At 32.1% G+C, this 18,719-nt stretch overlaps 1 protein-coding gene across 1 annotated transcript; it reads left to right on the top strand.

Moving 5' to 3' along the window:
- Positions 1-1,350: 1,350 nt before the first annotated feature.
- On the top strand, positions 1,351-16,943 carry LOC132757931 (stress-induced-phosphoprotein 1-like). The gene is made up of 10 exons (XM_060749433.1): positions 1,351-1,374; positions 6,019-6,038; positions 6,452-6,610; positions 7,212-7,299; positions 7,881-7,932; positions 8,421-8,542; positions 11,914-12,109; positions 12,685-12,788; positions 14,804-14,967; positions 15,758-16,943. Exons 1-10 carry the CDS (start codon positions 1,351-1,353, stop codon positions 15,828-15,830), a joined length of 1,002 nt encoding a protein of 333 aa, XP_060605416.1. The 3' UTR covers positions 15,831-16,943.
- Positions 16,944-18,719: the final 1,776 nt, after the last annotated feature.

The following is an 18,719-nucleotide window of genomic DNA, read 5'->3' as shown; positions in this document are numbered from 1 at the left end:
TTTTTAGACCTGGTTCTGTGTAACGAGCTTATGGGTATACTGTTACTGGTGTTTGGCTGCTTAGGACTGCTGGTGTGGAGAGGGGAGAAGACTTCATTGTTTACTGAGTCAAGAGTACAATCTAGCATTGAGATTGGCTCAAAATTATTGGATAACTGTAGTTCATAACTGTGGAAAGTGAAACTATCACAATTTAAACTGTCACATTTACAACATTTCCATACTACGCTAGGTCTGTCTAGGTTTTTTCGGTCACCACTACACATAGATAGACAGGACTGATGGTACCAGATATCACAATCAAAACATTCTACTCCTTGCTGGGTCCATGTGACCGGCATGTCACACAATGCACATGGCCAAGTACTTTTATCACCTGGGCCAGGGTTCTGTTCAATGTCTCCAGCCAGTAATAGAATAAAGACAGGTAAAGTCTTCCTCGGGTCTAGGAAGGGCCTATTTCTATGGTGGAAAATTCTCATTGTGTTTAAGACACATTTCACACATCCCATGTTTGATATAATGTTTCTTGGGGTCTGTTGTTGGCTGTAGTTAATGGTTTTCTCAAGAAATACCAACAGTAAAAAGGAAACGAAAACTGGCGATAGAGTCGGCGCCATCTTGTAGCGTTGTGGGCAGGTGGGTGGGGTATGGTGCACAGCCTCGTGGGGTTTTAACGTTCACATGGTGATACCTGACTTACGTGAGCACAAAAAACATGTTTCTTATATTAAAAGGGATATTTAGCAAGTAATTGGTGTATTTAAAAGTCACTTGTAGTCAAGAAGTTAATTAAATAAGAGGATTTTTTATTCCCCTCGTGAAAAACACGACTTCTTCGCGCGCATGCGCACTCCACTCATATTTGTTTCTAATTTCATAATTATTAAAATTTCGAACTAATTTTTTGCATGAAAGTCAAACTAAACCTATTGTAATAAATTATAATGAAAAAAAAAACATAATAAAACGCTTAATTGTGATTTTACAAGCCGATTTCGGTATGGTAACATATATTTCTGTTAGTGACAAATCAGGGAAGTAATCTTGATATTTAAATCTAGTTATTTGTTTCTAATTTCATAATTATTAAATATTTCGAACTGATTTTTTGCATGAAAGTCAAACTTAACCTATTGTAATAGATTATAATGAAAAAATATATTAAAACGCTTAATTGTGACTTTATAAGTTGATTTCGGTAATGAAAAGTTGATTTCGGTAACTTTACCGAAATCAAGTTGATTTCGGTATCGTAACGTACCGGTTTATTTTTAATCTTTTTGGAGGTTGACCTGAACCGGTAAAGGGAAGTTACTCTTATCATATTCTAGAATTTTCCTGAAAAACATGGCAGATACAAAGAAACAACAGGTAATATTAATTTAAAGTGTTTTCATTTATATTTTTATCTCCACTTTTATCAGCCGGGAATAATCGTTTAAAGCTCGACCGTTCGATTTATGGTTGCGCTAGCCCATCAACTAATCAGGGTCAGCTCGGCCCCCCCAAGCCCAGCTGGGCCCTTTATTTCCGATCGACACAAAGCCCAAACTGTCGCATTTTCCCCCAATTTATGAATAAACTGGTTTGGGTTTTTAATTAAAACTCATTATTAACAAGTTTTTTAAACTTAGTGTTTTCAGAATTTTCCCAAAAAAAAGGGGGGAAGAAACTTGGGGAAAAAACTTAAATATTTTTATTTTAAAAAAATTCTGGAACTTACTGTTTATTTTAAAAGGAAAAATGATATCCATTTAAATTTACTTCCCTGGTAAAGCCCTTTTAATATTTATTTTGGATTATTCGGGAACTTTCCTAGAAAAGTTTTTTAAGACGCTGTGTTTTTTCATGGGGGCATCTTTGGATTTATTACTTAAAAACTTTTGTGCTTTAATTTAAACTAAAAATTACTTTGTGATAATCATTCTTGGATTTAGACTCAAAAATTAATTTTATTTTCTTGGATTAGAATATATTTGTGGACTTGCATTTTTAATTCTGAGTGACATTTTGGACTTTTTAATTTGAATGGTACTGTTGACTTAACTTCTTTTTAATTGTTTGATTTGTTTCCTGTAAAAAAATCGTTTAGATAAGTTTAAAAGAGCTTGTTGCTGGTTTTGGTTTCCTATCCTATTTACATCTTGCACGTAATAGTAATGAAAGAGTTTTCAATAATTTTGGTAATGAAAATTTATACCAAGCCATTCTTGTGACATTGCAAAATACATTGATACAGTCATAGAATTTAGCACTGGCCCGTGGCCAGTGAAAATTAGTTCGGGCCAGTGAAAATTTTAAGAAAATTTAGTTAAATATTCAAAACTGGAATTTGGGCTAGTAAATTCAAAGTCTTAAATTCATTGACTGTGAAAGCATGGGAATGGGAGTTATGAGTTGGTCCTTAAACAATTTTTAGATAATCTGGAAGGGGAATGGCAACCTTATTTTGTAAGATGTCAAAAAAGTTAAACAATTTATCTCCTACCGCCAACCACAAAAGGCCATTTTGGGGGCTCCTAAAAATATAAATTTTGGGCTTGGATTTTAAAAAAAACTTTTTGCAAAGAATGTTGTAATTGAATTTGTTTGACATTTTTGGAAGATAGTTAAAATAGTATAAATAAATTAATTTTTGAACTGTAGAAATTGAATGAAAGAAAAAATAAAATTCCCGAAATCAGATTTTTATTCCCCCCAATTTAAAAATTTTTAAAGATTGTGTAAAAATTGCAATAATCCTAAATTTAAAAATTTTTAAAGTTTAAAATAAATCCCCGGGGGGAGTGGGGTTTTAACCCAATTTTTTTTGAAAACTTACCCTTGAGTTCTGGTGGTATTAAAAAAAAAAATTAAAGGGTGCAATATTAGACTTTGTTGAGGGTTTAAAATAAAAACTACAAAACAGCTGTTACCCCCCAGGGGCCCAAAGTAAAATGGGAAATTTAATTTTTTCTTTAGAACTTTTCCCTAAAATAAAATTAAATCATTTTTCCCGGGTTGTAAATAATTTTTAAAAAATAAAAAAAAAATTTAAATGTTCTCTAGTCGTAAAAATGCCCCAATCCCAAATTTCGGTAAACCAAAAAGCCTAAGTTGTGCCAAATAACGGGCTTCCTTGATGTCAAAATCAGTATTCCCTCACATTATTTAATTTTCTCCATTTCCTTTTGGGCTTTTGTCCCCACAAATAGAATCTCAAAAGCCTGTCTTTCCCTTTTATGCACTTTAAAGAATAAAATCATTTCCTTTTCCCCTTTTTTTCTGGTAAAATATGATTTAAAATGAAAGTAAAAAGGTAAACTGAAGAAAACAAAATTGTAAAATAATATCATTCCAAAATGTGAAAAATTTTGGGGATTTATATTATTGGTCTGACCCTTTGTGGGTGTGACAAAAGTCCTTATACTATTTACCTTTCTTTTGGAAAAAGGGCAAATCCAATCCTATTTTTGTATGCCAATTTCCCTTTTTTTGGGCTTGTTTTTTTTTTACCATTCATTTTTAACCTTTTTTTGGGGGGAAGGATTAAAAATTTTTTGTAATATCTTGGGGATTTTTAAAAAGTTCAGACCCAAAAAAACCTAGCTAAAGACAGGGCCTGGGCTATGTTTTATCCCTGCCCCCTGTTTTTTTATTGACCCCCTATGAAAGGCCCCAGAAACGTTGAAAGTAGAGGGGGAAAAAAGCATTAGCTGAGAGAAATTTAAATGAGGAGGCTTTGAGGCTGTTTTACAGAGGCCTGACACAGATAACAATGAGATTTGTAAAAATAACAGATCAGCAGCCCCATATTTTAAGGGGAAAGGAAATTAAAAAACAACACTTGATAAAGGCAAAAAAGGGCCCTTTTAGAGATGAGGCCAGATTGGATAAAAAGGTTTTGGGAATATGCCCCAATTTTTAAAATTAGGAGTAAATTTTAGAAAGAGAAACAGTAAAAGCTTTATTCAGATATCTTTAAAAAGCCAAAACTCTTTAAATATTTAAAAAAAAAATTGGGGAATCCTTAGTTTTATCATGAAAACAGTTTTTTTATTAAAGGGTTTTTAAAAAAAAGTTTTTTTAAACTAAATATAAATCATATTTTTTAAAATTTCAAAGTATTAAATGTAAAATCATCATATAAAAATGTTAAAGGGTTGGAACAAAAAGGGAAACCCAATCTGGGGTTATTTAAAGAGATTGAAGAGGCTAAAAAAACCCCTTTAAAAGAAGGTCTGAAATTGAGCCGGAAATCAACATTTTAAAAGGGGGGCTTAGCGGGAGGCGGGAGTCAAATTTTAAACGGGTTTGGGGTTTTAAAACCTTTTTTCCTTTCAATTTTAAACAAACTCCACCTTAATTTTTGGGGTTTGCTTTCAGTAAAGACGGGTTTTCAGAAATTGTATGAAGAGGTATTTTATTTGGCAAAAATACCCATATAAGGTTTTTTTTTGCTTCTGAAATAAACACAGGGCCCCATTTTTGCTTAAACATTTAGTCTGTTTGTTTGAAAGTTTTGATAAAAGGTTTTAAAATTTTTTCTGTCAGAATTTTGGTTGACAACCCTTAAGAAAAATTTCTGTTGCCCCAAAAAAGTCAGTATATCAAAAAACCAAAAAAAAATAAGGATATTCCTATTTTTTTTTTTTGGTATAAAAAAACTGCAGAAAACATAAAATTACGGGGGGGTTTGGGTCCCAAAAGCATGAAAAAAAATTTTTTACCCGGGTTCTTTTTTAAAACCCCCAAATTTAAAAAAAATTTCCCCAAAACATAAAACTTTTAAAATTTTTATTATTTTAAACCATTAAACAAAAAAAATTTTTAACAAAAAAATTTAACCCCTATTTTACTTAGAAATTTTCAGAAATTAACGACTTTGGGTTTTTTGGGGTTCCCGGGGGCGCACTTTCAAAAATTTTAAATCTTTTTAAATGAATGGGCTAAAATTTAAATTAGTATTTTTCCCCAAATATCTGATGTTTGTGTCGCAAAATGTAAAGTTGATTCCTCGGGCTAGGGTTTAAAATCATCTCTGAAAATTTTATTTTAAAATTTAAATTTAAAGGGAAACAAAAAAAGTTTACAAATTTAAATAAAAAATATATCATAAAAAAAATGGGAAAAATTTAAAAAATGGGACTTTTAAAAGAATTTGTGGGGGAAAAAAAGGCAAAAAATAAGGAAAACATGGAAAAGGAAAACCGATCTTTTTTGCCTTTTTCCTACGGGTCAAAAAACCCAGGTGAACGAGACCGGAAAGTTCGCGTATAGAAAAAAATTAAATTTAAATCCCCAATCCAACATTAACAGACCAAAAACAACAAAAAAGATTTAAGTCAAAAAATTGACAAATTTAGGGGTCCCAAATTAAATTGGGCTTTTAAAAACCCTTGAGAGTTTTTTTAAAAAAGGCCCTTATAATACATTTAACCTGTCTTTGGACGTTGGACGTGCGCCGTATTCATTTAAAGTTCCCAAATGGGGGTTTATGGAAATTTTTTTTTGGGTTTGTTTGTTGATATTTATCAAATAAAAATTTGGGTAAAAAATTTTAAAATTATAGGGGTTTATAAAAATTTAAAAATATAAAAATTCCGTACCTGTTTTTTTTTAGCTTTAAAAAAAATCTTGTCAGAAAATATTAGGACAACCCTCGTATATGTAAAAATCTTGCTTAAAGCCCTGTTCAAGCCTCAATTAACAGGGTTCGTACAGTCTTAAAAAGTGCTTAAATTTCAGTCCCTTTCTTAAAAAGTGCTTTAAAATGATAAAAAGTGCTTAAAAGTCCTTGAATTTGATAACTCTCTTGAAAAGTGCTTAAAAAGTGCTTAAATTCGCTACAAATGTGCTTTAAAATAATTGAATGACAGAACTAGTGTTGGTAAAAATCAACAAATAAAAAAACGAAACAAAAAAAAAAACCGATCTTGTTTATGATATATTGAAGTTAGGGTTTAACAGGGGGCCATACAACAGGGTGGCCCAGTTAAGTTTGTATTTGTTGCTATCTTTGTTGTTATTCTATAGAAACTGAAAGCCAGAAAAATGTATTTTCAACTAGAAATGGAAACTTATAAAATTAATATTGGTTAAACATTGTGTAGGAAATATAGACCCCCAAAAAAAAAATTGTTTTAAAAAAATGGAAAAACATGTTTAAAAAAACGGGTTTAAAAAAAGCCCCCTTGAATTTTGATACTGGATCGGGTTAAAAACCCTGTTTAAAAGAAACGGGTTACCTAATTTTTTAAATTTGGTGTAAAAATTTTAATTTGTTTGCTGTTTTTTTTGGGGGAGAAGAAAAAAAAACCTTGGGAAACATTTTTTTTTAAAGGTTTCTTGATGTTTTAAAGAAAAGTGTTTATGTCGTGGGGCCAAAAAATATAACCCAACAACTTATGTGCAACGGGTTCAACAAATGTAATTTTAAAATTTTTTGGGATAAATATATTAATAAAAGGGATGTTTCAGGTCCTGGTGGTAGCTCTGCTATAGGTAACCCGTTTACTCAACCTGATGCCATGAAGAAACTGGAAGCTGATCCCAAAAGTAGAGAATATTTAAAGGACCCAATGTTTAGACAACAAATAGATATGATGAGACTAAGTGGTAGCATGCAGTATGTACTATTTTAATTCTAAATTAGTCCCCATTTTACATAAGAGTTAAAGATGTATTGACACAAATATTTATTTTATTAGTTACACTTGTGCTAATAGCACGATATGTTTATGATCTAAAATAGTATGTTTACCACATATGATTTTTATTAACCATAAATTAAAGAATGGCTAGTTTCTTTCAAACATACCGTATAACTTCTATTGTATAAGAAAGCTATTTAGATGGCCTGTAAAGATCATTTATTCACCTCAGTTACACAGTCTACACTTGTATATAATACTAATCAGAGTTTTTTCTTTGTTCTACCTGCAACAATAAAGTATTGAATAATTAATCAAAAGAGCCGCGTCACGACAAAACCAACATAGTGCGTTTGCGACAAGCGCGGATCCAGACCAGACTGCGCAGTCTGATCAGGATCCATGCTGTTCGCTATCAGTTTCTCTACTTGTAATAGGGTTTGTAAGTGAACAGCATGGATCCTGATCAGAGTGCGCGGATGCGCAGGCTGGTCTGAATCCATGCTGGTCGCAAACCCATTATGTTGGTTTTGTCATGACGCGGCTCAAATGTACTTTTTCTTTATTTTTTTCCAGAAATATAAATGATACGCGTATGATTTACTGTTTGGGAGTTCTACTTGTATTAATCTACAAACTAATGGAAGATCCTGAAGATTTTTCCTAGACGGGACTGCGCCCGTCAGAGCCTCAGTCAACTACCTCAAAGCCCTCAGCCCATTCAGGCCTAACTCCAATCTAGCTCCCCCCAACCTCATAACTCAGGTCAAAATAAAACAAAAAGAAAGCTCAGGAATCAGATGAACAGAAAAAAGGTGATAAAACACTGGTCCAACTTAACAAAGGTGCTTACCTGAATTTTTGTTGTTCAGTACAGTACAGTCATACCCGGGGATTATACATGTCTTACAAGTGTTTCTGTAGTTTAAGATTAAGATTTCTATTACACTTTGTGTTACTGACATTGTGAGCAATGTGTGTATTATGGTAGTTTTACTTGCGTAGTTGACATTTTACTCATGCATTAGTTTCTTTTTCATCTGCCTTTTCTTTTATTTTACTTTATTAATGTCATGCATGGATGTGTGTGTGTTTTTTTTTGTGCACTGTTCTGATTTTCTGTCATTTAACTTTATTTGTTATGGTATTTTTTTCCTGCAGCACAACTTGTTATAAAATACTTACACTGTTAAGTACTTCACCTACTAGTATAGTACTGTAAAGGTTTTAATGTTGACTATTCAGGCGAAGGAAGCAAGGAAAAAAGGGGGAAAGCAGCAAAATAAAAACGAAGGGAGTTTGATGAAAACTTTAACCAAAAATTATGAGGGAAGCGTTAAATTTTTGGGCCCCCACAGGGGGATGACCTAACCCTTAAAAAAACAAAGCTTTGGTAATTTATTTTAAAATTTATAAAAAACAAAATAAAAAAAATTTATGTACTATTTGGGGCAAAAGCTTTGGGATTCTGGAAAGCCCTTTAGAAAAATCTTAAAATCACAGTTTATATTTTTTATCTTTGGTTTTTCCCCAATTTTAATTTACTTTTTTGTGGGAGTTAAAAACCCGTTTTTTGGAAATTTGTTATAAAAAAAACTAAAATGGCAAAACTGTAAAATTTTTATTTTTGTGACATCAAATGTTAGTATTAAAGTATAAGCAAGTCTATTTATTTTGAATATTAACTGTTGTTGCTATGTCAATGTGATGACGAGAATATTTTATACATATAGCTCCATTACTATAAGTTATTGAACTATATTCTGTTTTATTTTTGTATTACAGCTGTTTACTTTGAACAGAAAAAAGTAACTGATGAGTTTGTATATCAAACATGTGGGAAAGGCGCAGTTGATGTTGGCCGACCAAAACACCACGCGCAGATGACTAATCCAGCAATAGCCAAAGTAAGCCCCGCATGATAAAATCAGTCCCAACCTTTACATGTAATCAGTTTCTGTATTCATTATTTGTCACAAAATCTTTTTTTTTTTTTTTTTTTGGTTATTTCATACAAGGCCCATTTCATTTTTAGTTTTTTAAACTTTTCAAAGTATAAGGAGAGCTATTGTAATCACATGGGCATTAGTATCTCCATCTCTCTTTGGTTAAATTTTGCAGGCCAGTTGGTATCTACAAATATTCTGATATATGTAGTCAGTTTTGGATTCTTTATTTCTCACAAAATCTTTGTTTTGAAATTCCATTCCATAAAAGTTGATGCTTGTTTTGGATAGGATAAATTATCGTTAGTGTCTGAAATCTTTATTTCTAGCACATATAAATACAAGTAAACTTGAGTTATCTATCCGTAAACAACAAAATCCTGTTCAAAACATAATTAAAAAAGAACTAGTGTTTCGCAATTTTGCATTGTCTTTACATAGTTGTTTTTTTGACTCCACTATGAGTAGCCTTGGTGTAATGCTTGGTCAAAGTATTTAATATATCTTGTTGACCTGAAGGTAAACAATCGAATTTACAAGCAATGTAGGTATTATTCAGTCTGCGAAATTAGGCACAGGCCTGAGGCTTGTAAAATCTAATTCGGGCCTGCAAAACTCCAAAGGTAGTAAGCCTGACGGGCGTTTGAATTCAGAATGTGTTTTCGTATAAAACTAGTTTCAATATTTTCCCGAAATAATTGTGTAGTATGTCATCAGTATATGTACTTCCAGTAAGATTTGCGTAATGCATGTATGCCAATCATTTATGCATAATCTATATTATTCACCTTATGGTTAGTGGAAATATACGGACAATGCTCGATTATAATCATAAAAGTTTGCTTGTTAAAGAACAAGTAATCGTAAATTTTCTGTTTAAGAATACCTTTTTTTTTTAGATTTGACCCATTTAAAAAAATTTGTGAACAACAAAACATGAATCGGCTAAATTAAACATCTGAAGTGAAGCATCTGAGTATATAAGAACAGAAAATGAGAAAATTTTATTGAAAAATGGCTGACAGATTTTCCGTGCATAAATTGAAACTTTAATGATGTGAATAAAACATGATATAAACTGTTGTCTTTATTTTGCCCACAATAAATGTTTTGGTCGCTGTGATATATTGTTGGGCCTATACTTCTGCCTGGGTTGAAGGCCAAAATGGCCTATGATCTAAAAATAAGTTATTTTGCAGGGATTATTAGGAATTCACATACATTTTGGTTTTTAGCTTTTGGGGAACTATTCAAAGTTATATAGAATACTGTACTACATCCATGACTCATAACATTTAGTACTTCACTATTTCTAAACTTAGACAATTTCTATTTCATGATTTTAAATGTAGTTGTCATTTTCAAAGCTTCTAGAATAAAAAGATTTCACACAAATGTTTTCTTGCTAATAATTGTGGGTCATCTACCAAAACATGGATTCCTGAACTGTGTTTTTCGACTGACAGCACCAATTACATTTCAGGTTTAAACAAACTTTAAAGGATTGTTATTTTATATTTATCATTGCAGGGCTTTAGCAAGAACAGGAAAAGCCCTTCTTAAAAAAAGAATTGAAAGAAAATGCCCAAAAAAAAATATTTGAAAAAAAAAACTTGTTCCCGAAAAAATAGAACACCCGAAAAATGCTAAACAAATACTGAAAATAAGTTAACAAATTTTAAGTTAAGGGTTTTTAATTAAAAATCTTTTTCAGAGTATAATGGTAAACTGTAAGGGTTTTTAATTTTAAAAAAAACCACTTTAAGATACAGGGTTTAAAATCCCTTTTGCTTTGGAAAATTTGATCCAAAATCAAATACCTTCCTTTTCTCCGAAACTCATCCCTAGTCCCCGGAAAAATTTTATAATGTATAATTTGGGTTTTACCTAAAAATCGTCAAACCTGAATTTTTTCTTTGGGCCTTTGGCCGAAATAATGAAAATCAAAACCTTTCAGGGCGAAAAAAAAAACATTTCTGGCTTTTTTTTACTCCCTCAGAACCAAAAATCCCCCCCAAGGTTTTAAATTATTTTTGACCAAAACCCGTGTCTTTGCTTGCCATAATTAAAATTTTATTTATTAAGTTCCCAAATCCTTTTCCTCTTTTGGGAAGTAAAGAATGTTAAAACATCAGTTAAAAGGGAAATTTGGATGGTCCTCTATTGAAGTGCTCAAATGTATCTGGGCTTAAATATTTTTTTATTAAAGTGGGTTTCAGTTTGAAAGAATAAGATGGCATGCCCTTTTCCCGAATAATATGAAAAAATTTGGGCTTAAATGAAAATCCTTTCCCCTTTAAACTTTTTAATAAAATTTTTATAAAAAATGATAAAAATGGCCTAAAAATAGAAATTTTGGGTTTATGTAAACCCCCTATCCTCAGAGTAAGCGTTTTTAGGGGGCCCTTATGAACTCCTTTGAGTAAATTGGGGTTTAAAAAGTATTTTATATTTCCAAAGATAATTAACAAATTTAATTTTCAGATTTGGGGGAAACAGAAGAAAGGGAAGGGAAAGGGAAAGGAAATTGCCCTACCCCCCAAAACCCCGATTATCCCAAAACAAGAAAAAAACCAAAAGGGAAAAGAAAATTTTATCAACAAGGTAATTAAAAACATGTTATATTTAAACCACAAAAAGGTGCTCCCTTTTTTTTTATTCAACTAACTTAAAAAATCACCAAAATGGTTGGGAAAAATTTTTAATATGACCTTTACCTATGATTTAAGCTACTTTCAAAAATTTTGTAAAAATGTGCTTTTCCCCTTTTATGTTTGTCCTTTTTGAAAAAAAAAGAAGGTTGAGTCTGGGACTGAATTTTAAGTGCCCCCTTATGAAATTAATAGGCCCTTTTTTGTGGTATTTTCAAAAATATCCCATTTGGGGGAGGAAATACTTTTGATTTGCAAAAAAGGCCCCCCTCCGTGGTCGAGGGGTTAGGGGGTAGATGACTTCAATCCATTACCCCTCTGGCGTTGGGGTTTGATCCCCCAGATGCTTTTTTGGGAGTTTTAAACACGGAGGAAAGGGGTAGTCTGTACTGGGGGAACTCCCCCAGGAACAAATTTGGGTTTAAAAAAAACTACCCCCCCTATATGACTGAAATAAATGTTGGAAAAAAACCCTAAAATAAAAAAAACAAACCCAAAAAAACAGCAAACGGGGCCCCTGACCTTACTCTTAATTTCTGAAAGGATTAACGGAATAACCTGGTTTTTTAATTTCTGAAGGGATTAACGGAATAACCTGGTTTTATGACAATTTCTGTCCCTTGCTTTTACATGGTTATGTAAGATTGATACCTTTATATTAGTTGTTGATGAAAAATTTACTTAATGCATTATATATTTATTTTGGTATGTTTAGGTAAATATCCTGAAGCATTAAAACATTATGCTGAAGCTATCAAACGTAACCCTGGTGACGCTAAAATCTACAGCAACAGAGCAGCATGTTATACTAAACTGATGGAATTTAACCTCGCCCTCCGAGACTGTGATGAATGTATTAAATTGGATCCAAAATTTAGTAAGGATAATTTTCATTATTTTGGTATTTTTCTCCATTTTAAGATAATTTATACATCTCTTAAAACCAATTAAGTGAAAGTAGCAAAGCAATTTTAACAGTTTATCAATTACACATGATGACCGGTAATTACAACAATCATGAAATGTGGGTACCAGTATGACTACATATTACCTTAATGTAGTATACCTTTGATCAGATGCCTGTTTTCACACTTAGACTTTTGACATGAAAATATGCTTGAATTTAATTGGTGTGTTTCAATACATTTAGAGTCTCAGTAAGTAATATATAAAAAAAGGAACTTTGATCAGACTTTAAAAATTCTTACACTAAAGTGAAGCGACTGAGTTACTAAGAGTAAACAGTATGTGTAAACATATTTTCAAACATATTTGCACTTTATTTACATAAGCGTCCAGCACTGACTAATGTTTCCTTGAATGTCCTCACTATGATTGCTCAGAAGTGTAACTCAGTAGTGTTTTGTTTTATTATGGTTAATACATTTATGCAAGTGAGAATTGACTATCTGTGACTTTAACGTTTCATCACAATACTTTTATGTTTTTCAGTAAAGGGTTATTTACGTAAAGGTGCCATTTTTACTGCGATGAAGGAGAACTCTAAAGCAGCACAAGCCTATCAGAAAGCTCTGGAATTAGATCCCAACTGTGCTGTATGTATATACTCTAGTCGCAATACCTCCTTCTTATAATAATTTTTTTATGTCAACCTTCAGCAACTTATGTTTTAACCATACAGCTTGGGTTTTTTAGCTCACCTGTCACAAAGTGACAGGGTGAGCTTTTGTGATCGCTTTTCGTCAGGCGTCCGTCCAGCGTCCGTAAACTTTTACTTTAAATGACATCTCCTCATGAACCACTAAGCCAATTTCATCCAAACTTCACAGAAATGTTCCTTTGGTGGTCACCTTTAAAAATTGTTCAAAGAATTTAATTCCATGCAGAACTCTTGTTGCCATGGCAACCAAAAGAAAAAACTTAAAATATCTTCTTCTAAAAAACCCAAAGAGCTAGAGCTTAGATTTTTGGCATGAAACATCTTCTGGTGAGTGTCTACCAAGTTTGTTCAAATAAAAGCCCTTGGGTCAAAATTGGCCCCGCCCCAGGGGGTCATTGATTTTCCCTATATGCATATAGTAAAAACTTAAAAAATCTTCTTTTAAAGAACCCAAAGAGCTAGAGCTTAGATATTTAGCATGAAACATCTTCTCATGGGTGTCTAGCAAGTTTGTTCAAATAAAAGCCCTAGGGTCAAAATTGGTCCTGCCCCAGGGGGTCATTGATTTTCCCTATATGCATATAGTAAAAACTTAAAAATTCTTCTTTTAAAGAACCAAAAGAGCTAGAGCTAAGATATTTAGCATGAAACATCTTCTAATGGATGTCTACCAAGTTTGTTCAAATAAAAAACCCTGGGGTCAAAATTGGCCCCGCCCCAGGGGGTCATTGATTTCCCTATATACATATAGTAAAAAACTTAAAAAATCTTCTTTTAAAGAACCCAAAGAGCTAGAGCTAAGATATTTAGCATGAAACATCTTCTAATGGGTGTCTACCAAGTTTGTTCAAATAAAAGCCCTGGGTCAAAATTGGCCCCGCCCCAGGGGTCATTGATTTTCCCTATATGCATATAGTAAAAACTTAAAAAATCTTCTTTTAAAGAACCAAAAGAGCTAGAGCTAAGATATTTAGCGTGAAACATCTTCTAATGGATGTGTACCAAGTTTGTTCAAATAAAAGCCCTGGGGTCAAAATTGGCCCTGCCCCGGAGGTCATTCATTTTCCCTATATGTGTAAAACTATAGCAAAAATTGAAAAATCTTCTTTGAAAAAACTCAAATAGCAAGATTTTAGATATTAATCATGAAGCATCTTCTAGTGAGTGTCTTCAAAGTTTGTTCAAATAGAAAGTCCTGGAGTCAAAATTGGCCCGCGCCCCGGGGACATTGATTTTCCTTATACAAGTATAGCAAAAACTTAAAAATCTTCTTTTAAAGAACCCGAATAGCTAGAGTTTAGATATTAAGCATGAAACATTTTCTAGTAAGTGTCTACAAAGATTGTTCAAATAAAAGCCCTGGGTTCAAAACTGGCCCTGCCCCAGGTGTGTCATTGTTTTTAACTATATGTGTAAAGAAAAAACTTTAAAAAATCTTCTTTTAAAAATCCCAATGAGCTAGACCTTAGATGTTTAGCATGAAACATCTTCTAATGGTTGTCTACAAAGTTTGTTCAAATAAAAGCCCCGGGCTTTAAACTGGCCTTGCTCCGGGCGCCTATGTACAGGTGAGTGACTTCAGGGCCATCATGGCCCTCTTGTTCAATGTAAACGGTATTTGTAAATATTCATTGTATAATCTAGATATCGTCATATTAATATTTTTTTCTTTTGGAAATTACTTAAGTAATGTAAAAAATATAAAGTTTTAGGCAACAAACCTGTAATGCTATGGTATACTGTATAAAGTGAACTTGTTTTACGTAAGATTAGTATTGTAAAGTTCTGGTTTAGAAATGCTGAGATTCCAGATTATTAAGTTTCGTAAATTACTTGGTATAACCCAAGCTGGATCAAAGACTCAAATAAGGGCTATAATGTATTCATAATTGACAGGCCAATCAAATGAAGCAATATATTATGACATAATACAGTTATATTGTATTACAGGAGGCACAGCAGGGATACAGAAGCTCAGTTGTACAGGAGAATAGTGACCCAGAGGCGGTGAGAAAACGAGCCATGGAGAACCCAGAAATACAGGAAATATTGTCTGATCCAGCTATGAGACTTATACTTGAACAAATGCAGAAAGATCCAAATGCTTTAAGAGAGTAAGTAATTTGATTCAGAAAAGGGCTTCAAGGGTATTAAGCTTTATCTACTGAAATATTTTTTTTAAATTATAAATGGTAAAATTATGTTTTTTCCAAACTTGTGTTTGATTCTTAAGAGTTGTAACATAGAATGTCTCTGTTGTTTAACACACATAAATATTGTATGAAAAAAGATAAAATGTTCCAGAACAAAAATTTATGGCGCTATTTTAGCAATGATTATGTGCATGCTAATGGGCTCTTATGGAATTATACAAACTTGTTTCATAGATATATGTACTTTGGACTTGTGGCTCTTGAACAGTGTTTACAATATAAGATTTGATTGATATCATTAAAGCAGCATGCCATTAGATTCATGCTAATTTTAATGAAACTTTTAAAAATGTATTAAAAAGTAAAATATTGTGAAGTGAACAAAGAAAAAAAAACACATTGCAGACAGCTCTTGCAATCCACATAAATTACAAAAAAAGAGGACAAAATAAGCAAAATTATCCCTTACTGGGTTAGTAATGCAGTAGAATTTTGTGATAAATACTGCAAAATCAGCCCATAATCGCATAAAATATGTAAATCATTACTTAAATCTTGAAAAAATTAACATTTCTTAAAATTTTAACATATTTTTCTCAATTTTAATTTTCTTGAAATATTTTGCCTCGTCTGGAGGCCTGCAGCTTTAAATTGTGTAACAATTAACATACATATGAAAATTCGGTTTTAAGATGGATTTTTTGGGGTTCAATAAAACACATTTTATAATTTCTTCTATATTTGTTTGCAGGCACTTGAAGAACCCAGATGTAGCGTCAAAAATAGAAAAACTTCTAGAAGCAGGGATTATTGCGATTCGTTAATGAATGTACAGTCATATATATTTTCATTATCACAATCATTATTTTGATATAATAAGCTACATGTAGTATAAAAGGCTAACTCTGTCTTCTCTCACAGTCTGTCACTGACAAAAATATCATTCCTTTTAATCTCTTACCTGCTGAATTTGTATTTTTGATTTGCCCTGTTTTGAATTGCAAACAATCCATTAGGATTATAAATAATACCAAATTAAGCTACCAACAGTATAGGGCCTGGTCAAATTGATCTGCCTGTATATATATGTTGGGGGGGGGGCTAACCAATTAGCAGGTTAAAGATTAAGTCAGAAATAATTTTATAGTTTTCTTTCAATGTAAGAGAACTTCTTGCAGTATCTATGTATAAATGATTTTATATACCCAGTAATGAATCAAAAATTGATTAAAATATTTCTAGAAGTCAGTGCAATATTTGTATCTCAACCTATTTAACCTACCAAAGTTTTTCCCTGATGATTGGAAAGTTAGAGAAATACCCATGTTTTTTAAGTGTGCATGTGATTTAGATTACCAGTGAAGTAGTAATAAATGTTTTTTTTTATTGATTTACATTGTTTTGAATGTGAAGGATTGAATGGAGGATCTGTGATCTATTGTAAAATTATCCTGAATTCTGAAATTTTTGTTGAAATATTGTAAAATTACCATGAATAATGACACCACTGTTCAAGATATTGTGAAATGAATTGATTAAGCCTGGCCATCAAGTTGTCAAATAAAAAAATGTAAATGTTTGAAGGCACATTAAATAAAACGTTACATATCAACTAGGCTATAAATAGATATTTATAGATATTGTCCTTAATACTATAATAACCTGTGGTTAACTAGTCTATATTTCCTAGATTTATACATGGAAGCAAGTTTTAATCCTGTTATCTGTGTTTATGTAAACATGTGAGAGAGAAAAAACTTGAATTTAAGTGAATGAAATACTGATTTTGTAAATTGATATTTAATTAATTGATGTATTAATGAGATGTAAGTTAAGATATATGAATCATGATATAAATTTTCCTACTGTATTAATTATGTTGCATAATTATTTTTGTTTGTAAGTGCTTGATAAATGCATTAAATACTAAGGGATCAGTCAGTGTTTTGTTATAAATAATACTAGTACCAATTTTCACCATTATTATTGTGAGGGGTTGTTGTCCGTCTGTCCGTTCATATACCCAATTTTCTAGAAAAAAAATCATTGAAGAATATTAAATATTAACCTATGCTTGACACTTAATATATGTGGTTTGAATGTTGTAAGTAAAGATACAAATGTATTTTACTCTCATCACGTACCTCGGATTACAAAAAGTCTCGGATCATCACAATATTATGGGTGATATTAACTGTTGATACATTTCTGCTAGAGATGCAGTTCTGAAAGGGAAGTTTAATGCTATTCCCAATGTTGTCTTATGTCTAACGTATCTAACCTTTTGAGAGAAAAAAACAAAAGAAATGTTCTGTTAGACAAAGCATCACAGACTCCCAGATTCATGCTTATTTTCATGAAAATTTGAAAATTACCAAAATAATGCAATTTACACATAATGGCACTTACAGCCTATGGTCAAAATATGCACAAAAAAACCTTACTGCGTTAGTAACGCAGTAAAAAATATAAACACTGAAAAATTCGGTAATTAATCACACATAACATGTAAATTTTTACTAGAATTTTGAAATTTTATACTTTTCCCAAAATCTTAGTACATTTTTCTCAGTTTCGATTTCATAGAAATATTTTTGCTCATCTGCAGGCGTGCAGCTTTAAGGTCATTTTCTCATGGTAACGATTTGTGTCCTCTTGATTTTGTATATCTCTCTAACCGCTTAGATACTGCAAAATCCACATTTCACTTATCTCTCACAAAGATGAAAGGTTTATGCCAACAATTTTGATTTAAAATCCTAACATTTAGCATTGACTTCTACTGCCTCCGTGGCCGAGTGGTTATGGCCGAATCTCGTCATGGACTCCGTACTTTTTGTTTTGTCAGGAAGCTGTCCGAGATCGGTGTTTCTACTCTGGTGCTGCCTCGTGCATGAAATAATGCACGGGGGAACATTTCAGTTATTCCTCCACAAAGTCAGCTTTACTTTGTACATATATTAAATACAATCAAATAGCGACCATCGCTATCACAGCCTATCAGTGCCTACATGATAAGATACTTGTTATTTCCCTATGTCTCGTTTGTGACAATTTTCAGATGTCCTTGAGGTCGGCATTATTTAAAGGTGTATATTACAGTTACTGTTATATAAAAATATAGGCAAATTTAAAACTGTATATTAGAAATTATTTAAACTTTGCATGATCTGAGAATATGGAAACAGAAACATTTTTAACTTAAAAGATATTGGAGGTCATTATCTCGTTTTCAAGTTCTCTGCTCAAGGATTTTTCCCCCTTCTTTCTAGGGCAAATTATTCACAATCTAGCAAAAAGCCTTATCCATTCAGATTTTCATTCAGTCTTTGATATGACCTTAAATTCACAGCGAAAGTAAAAAAAACAACCTCAAGGGCAGATAATTATGCCCCCATCTGTTTAGCATATTCATGGCCAGCTACATATGTCACCAGTTAACACGTGTACTTTCAACATTTGAACTAGAATAACATAACCAACCACGGTGTCATTATCAACCTTGATGTTTTACAACGTAACACCACAATCAGTTCATATAATCATCTTTAATTGGTGCTTTAGAAACGTAACATCACATTTAATTCATATAACAAGTCATTGCGTTTCATAGCCTATCCTTGGCGTTTTACAACAACCTTATAGTGCTCACAACGTAACATCACATTAAGTTCATATAAACGATATTGGTGCTTTACAACATTGCATCATGG

The sequence above is a fragment of the Ruditapes philippinarum genome, unplaced genomic scaffold (genome assembly GCF_026571515.1).
Source record: "Ruditapes philippinarum isolate M1 unplaced genomic scaffold, ASM2657151v2 ctg730_1_1_1_1, whole genome shotgun sequence".
NCBI classification, from domain to species: Eukaryota; Metazoa; Mollusca; class Bivalvia; order Venerida; family Veneridae; genus Ruditapes; species Ruditapes philippinarum.
This window is presented reverse-complemented; position numbering and strand designations above follow the sequence as displayed.

What these genes read in the sequence shown, in the direction of transcription:
- LOC132757931 (XM_060749433.1), top strand. Translation starts at nt 1,351, where the DNA reads ATGGCAGATACAAAGAAACAACAG. An exon ending in CAGATACAAAGAAACAACAG is followed by an intron (nt 1,375 to 6,018) that starts GTAATATTAATT and finishes GTTATTCTATAG; the next exon opens with AAACTGAAAGCCAGAAAAAT. An exon ending in AAGATCCTGAAGATTTTTCC is followed by an intron (nt 7,300 to 7,880) that starts TAGACGGGACTG and finishes TTGACTATTCAG; the next exon opens with GCGAAGGAAGCAAGGAAAAA.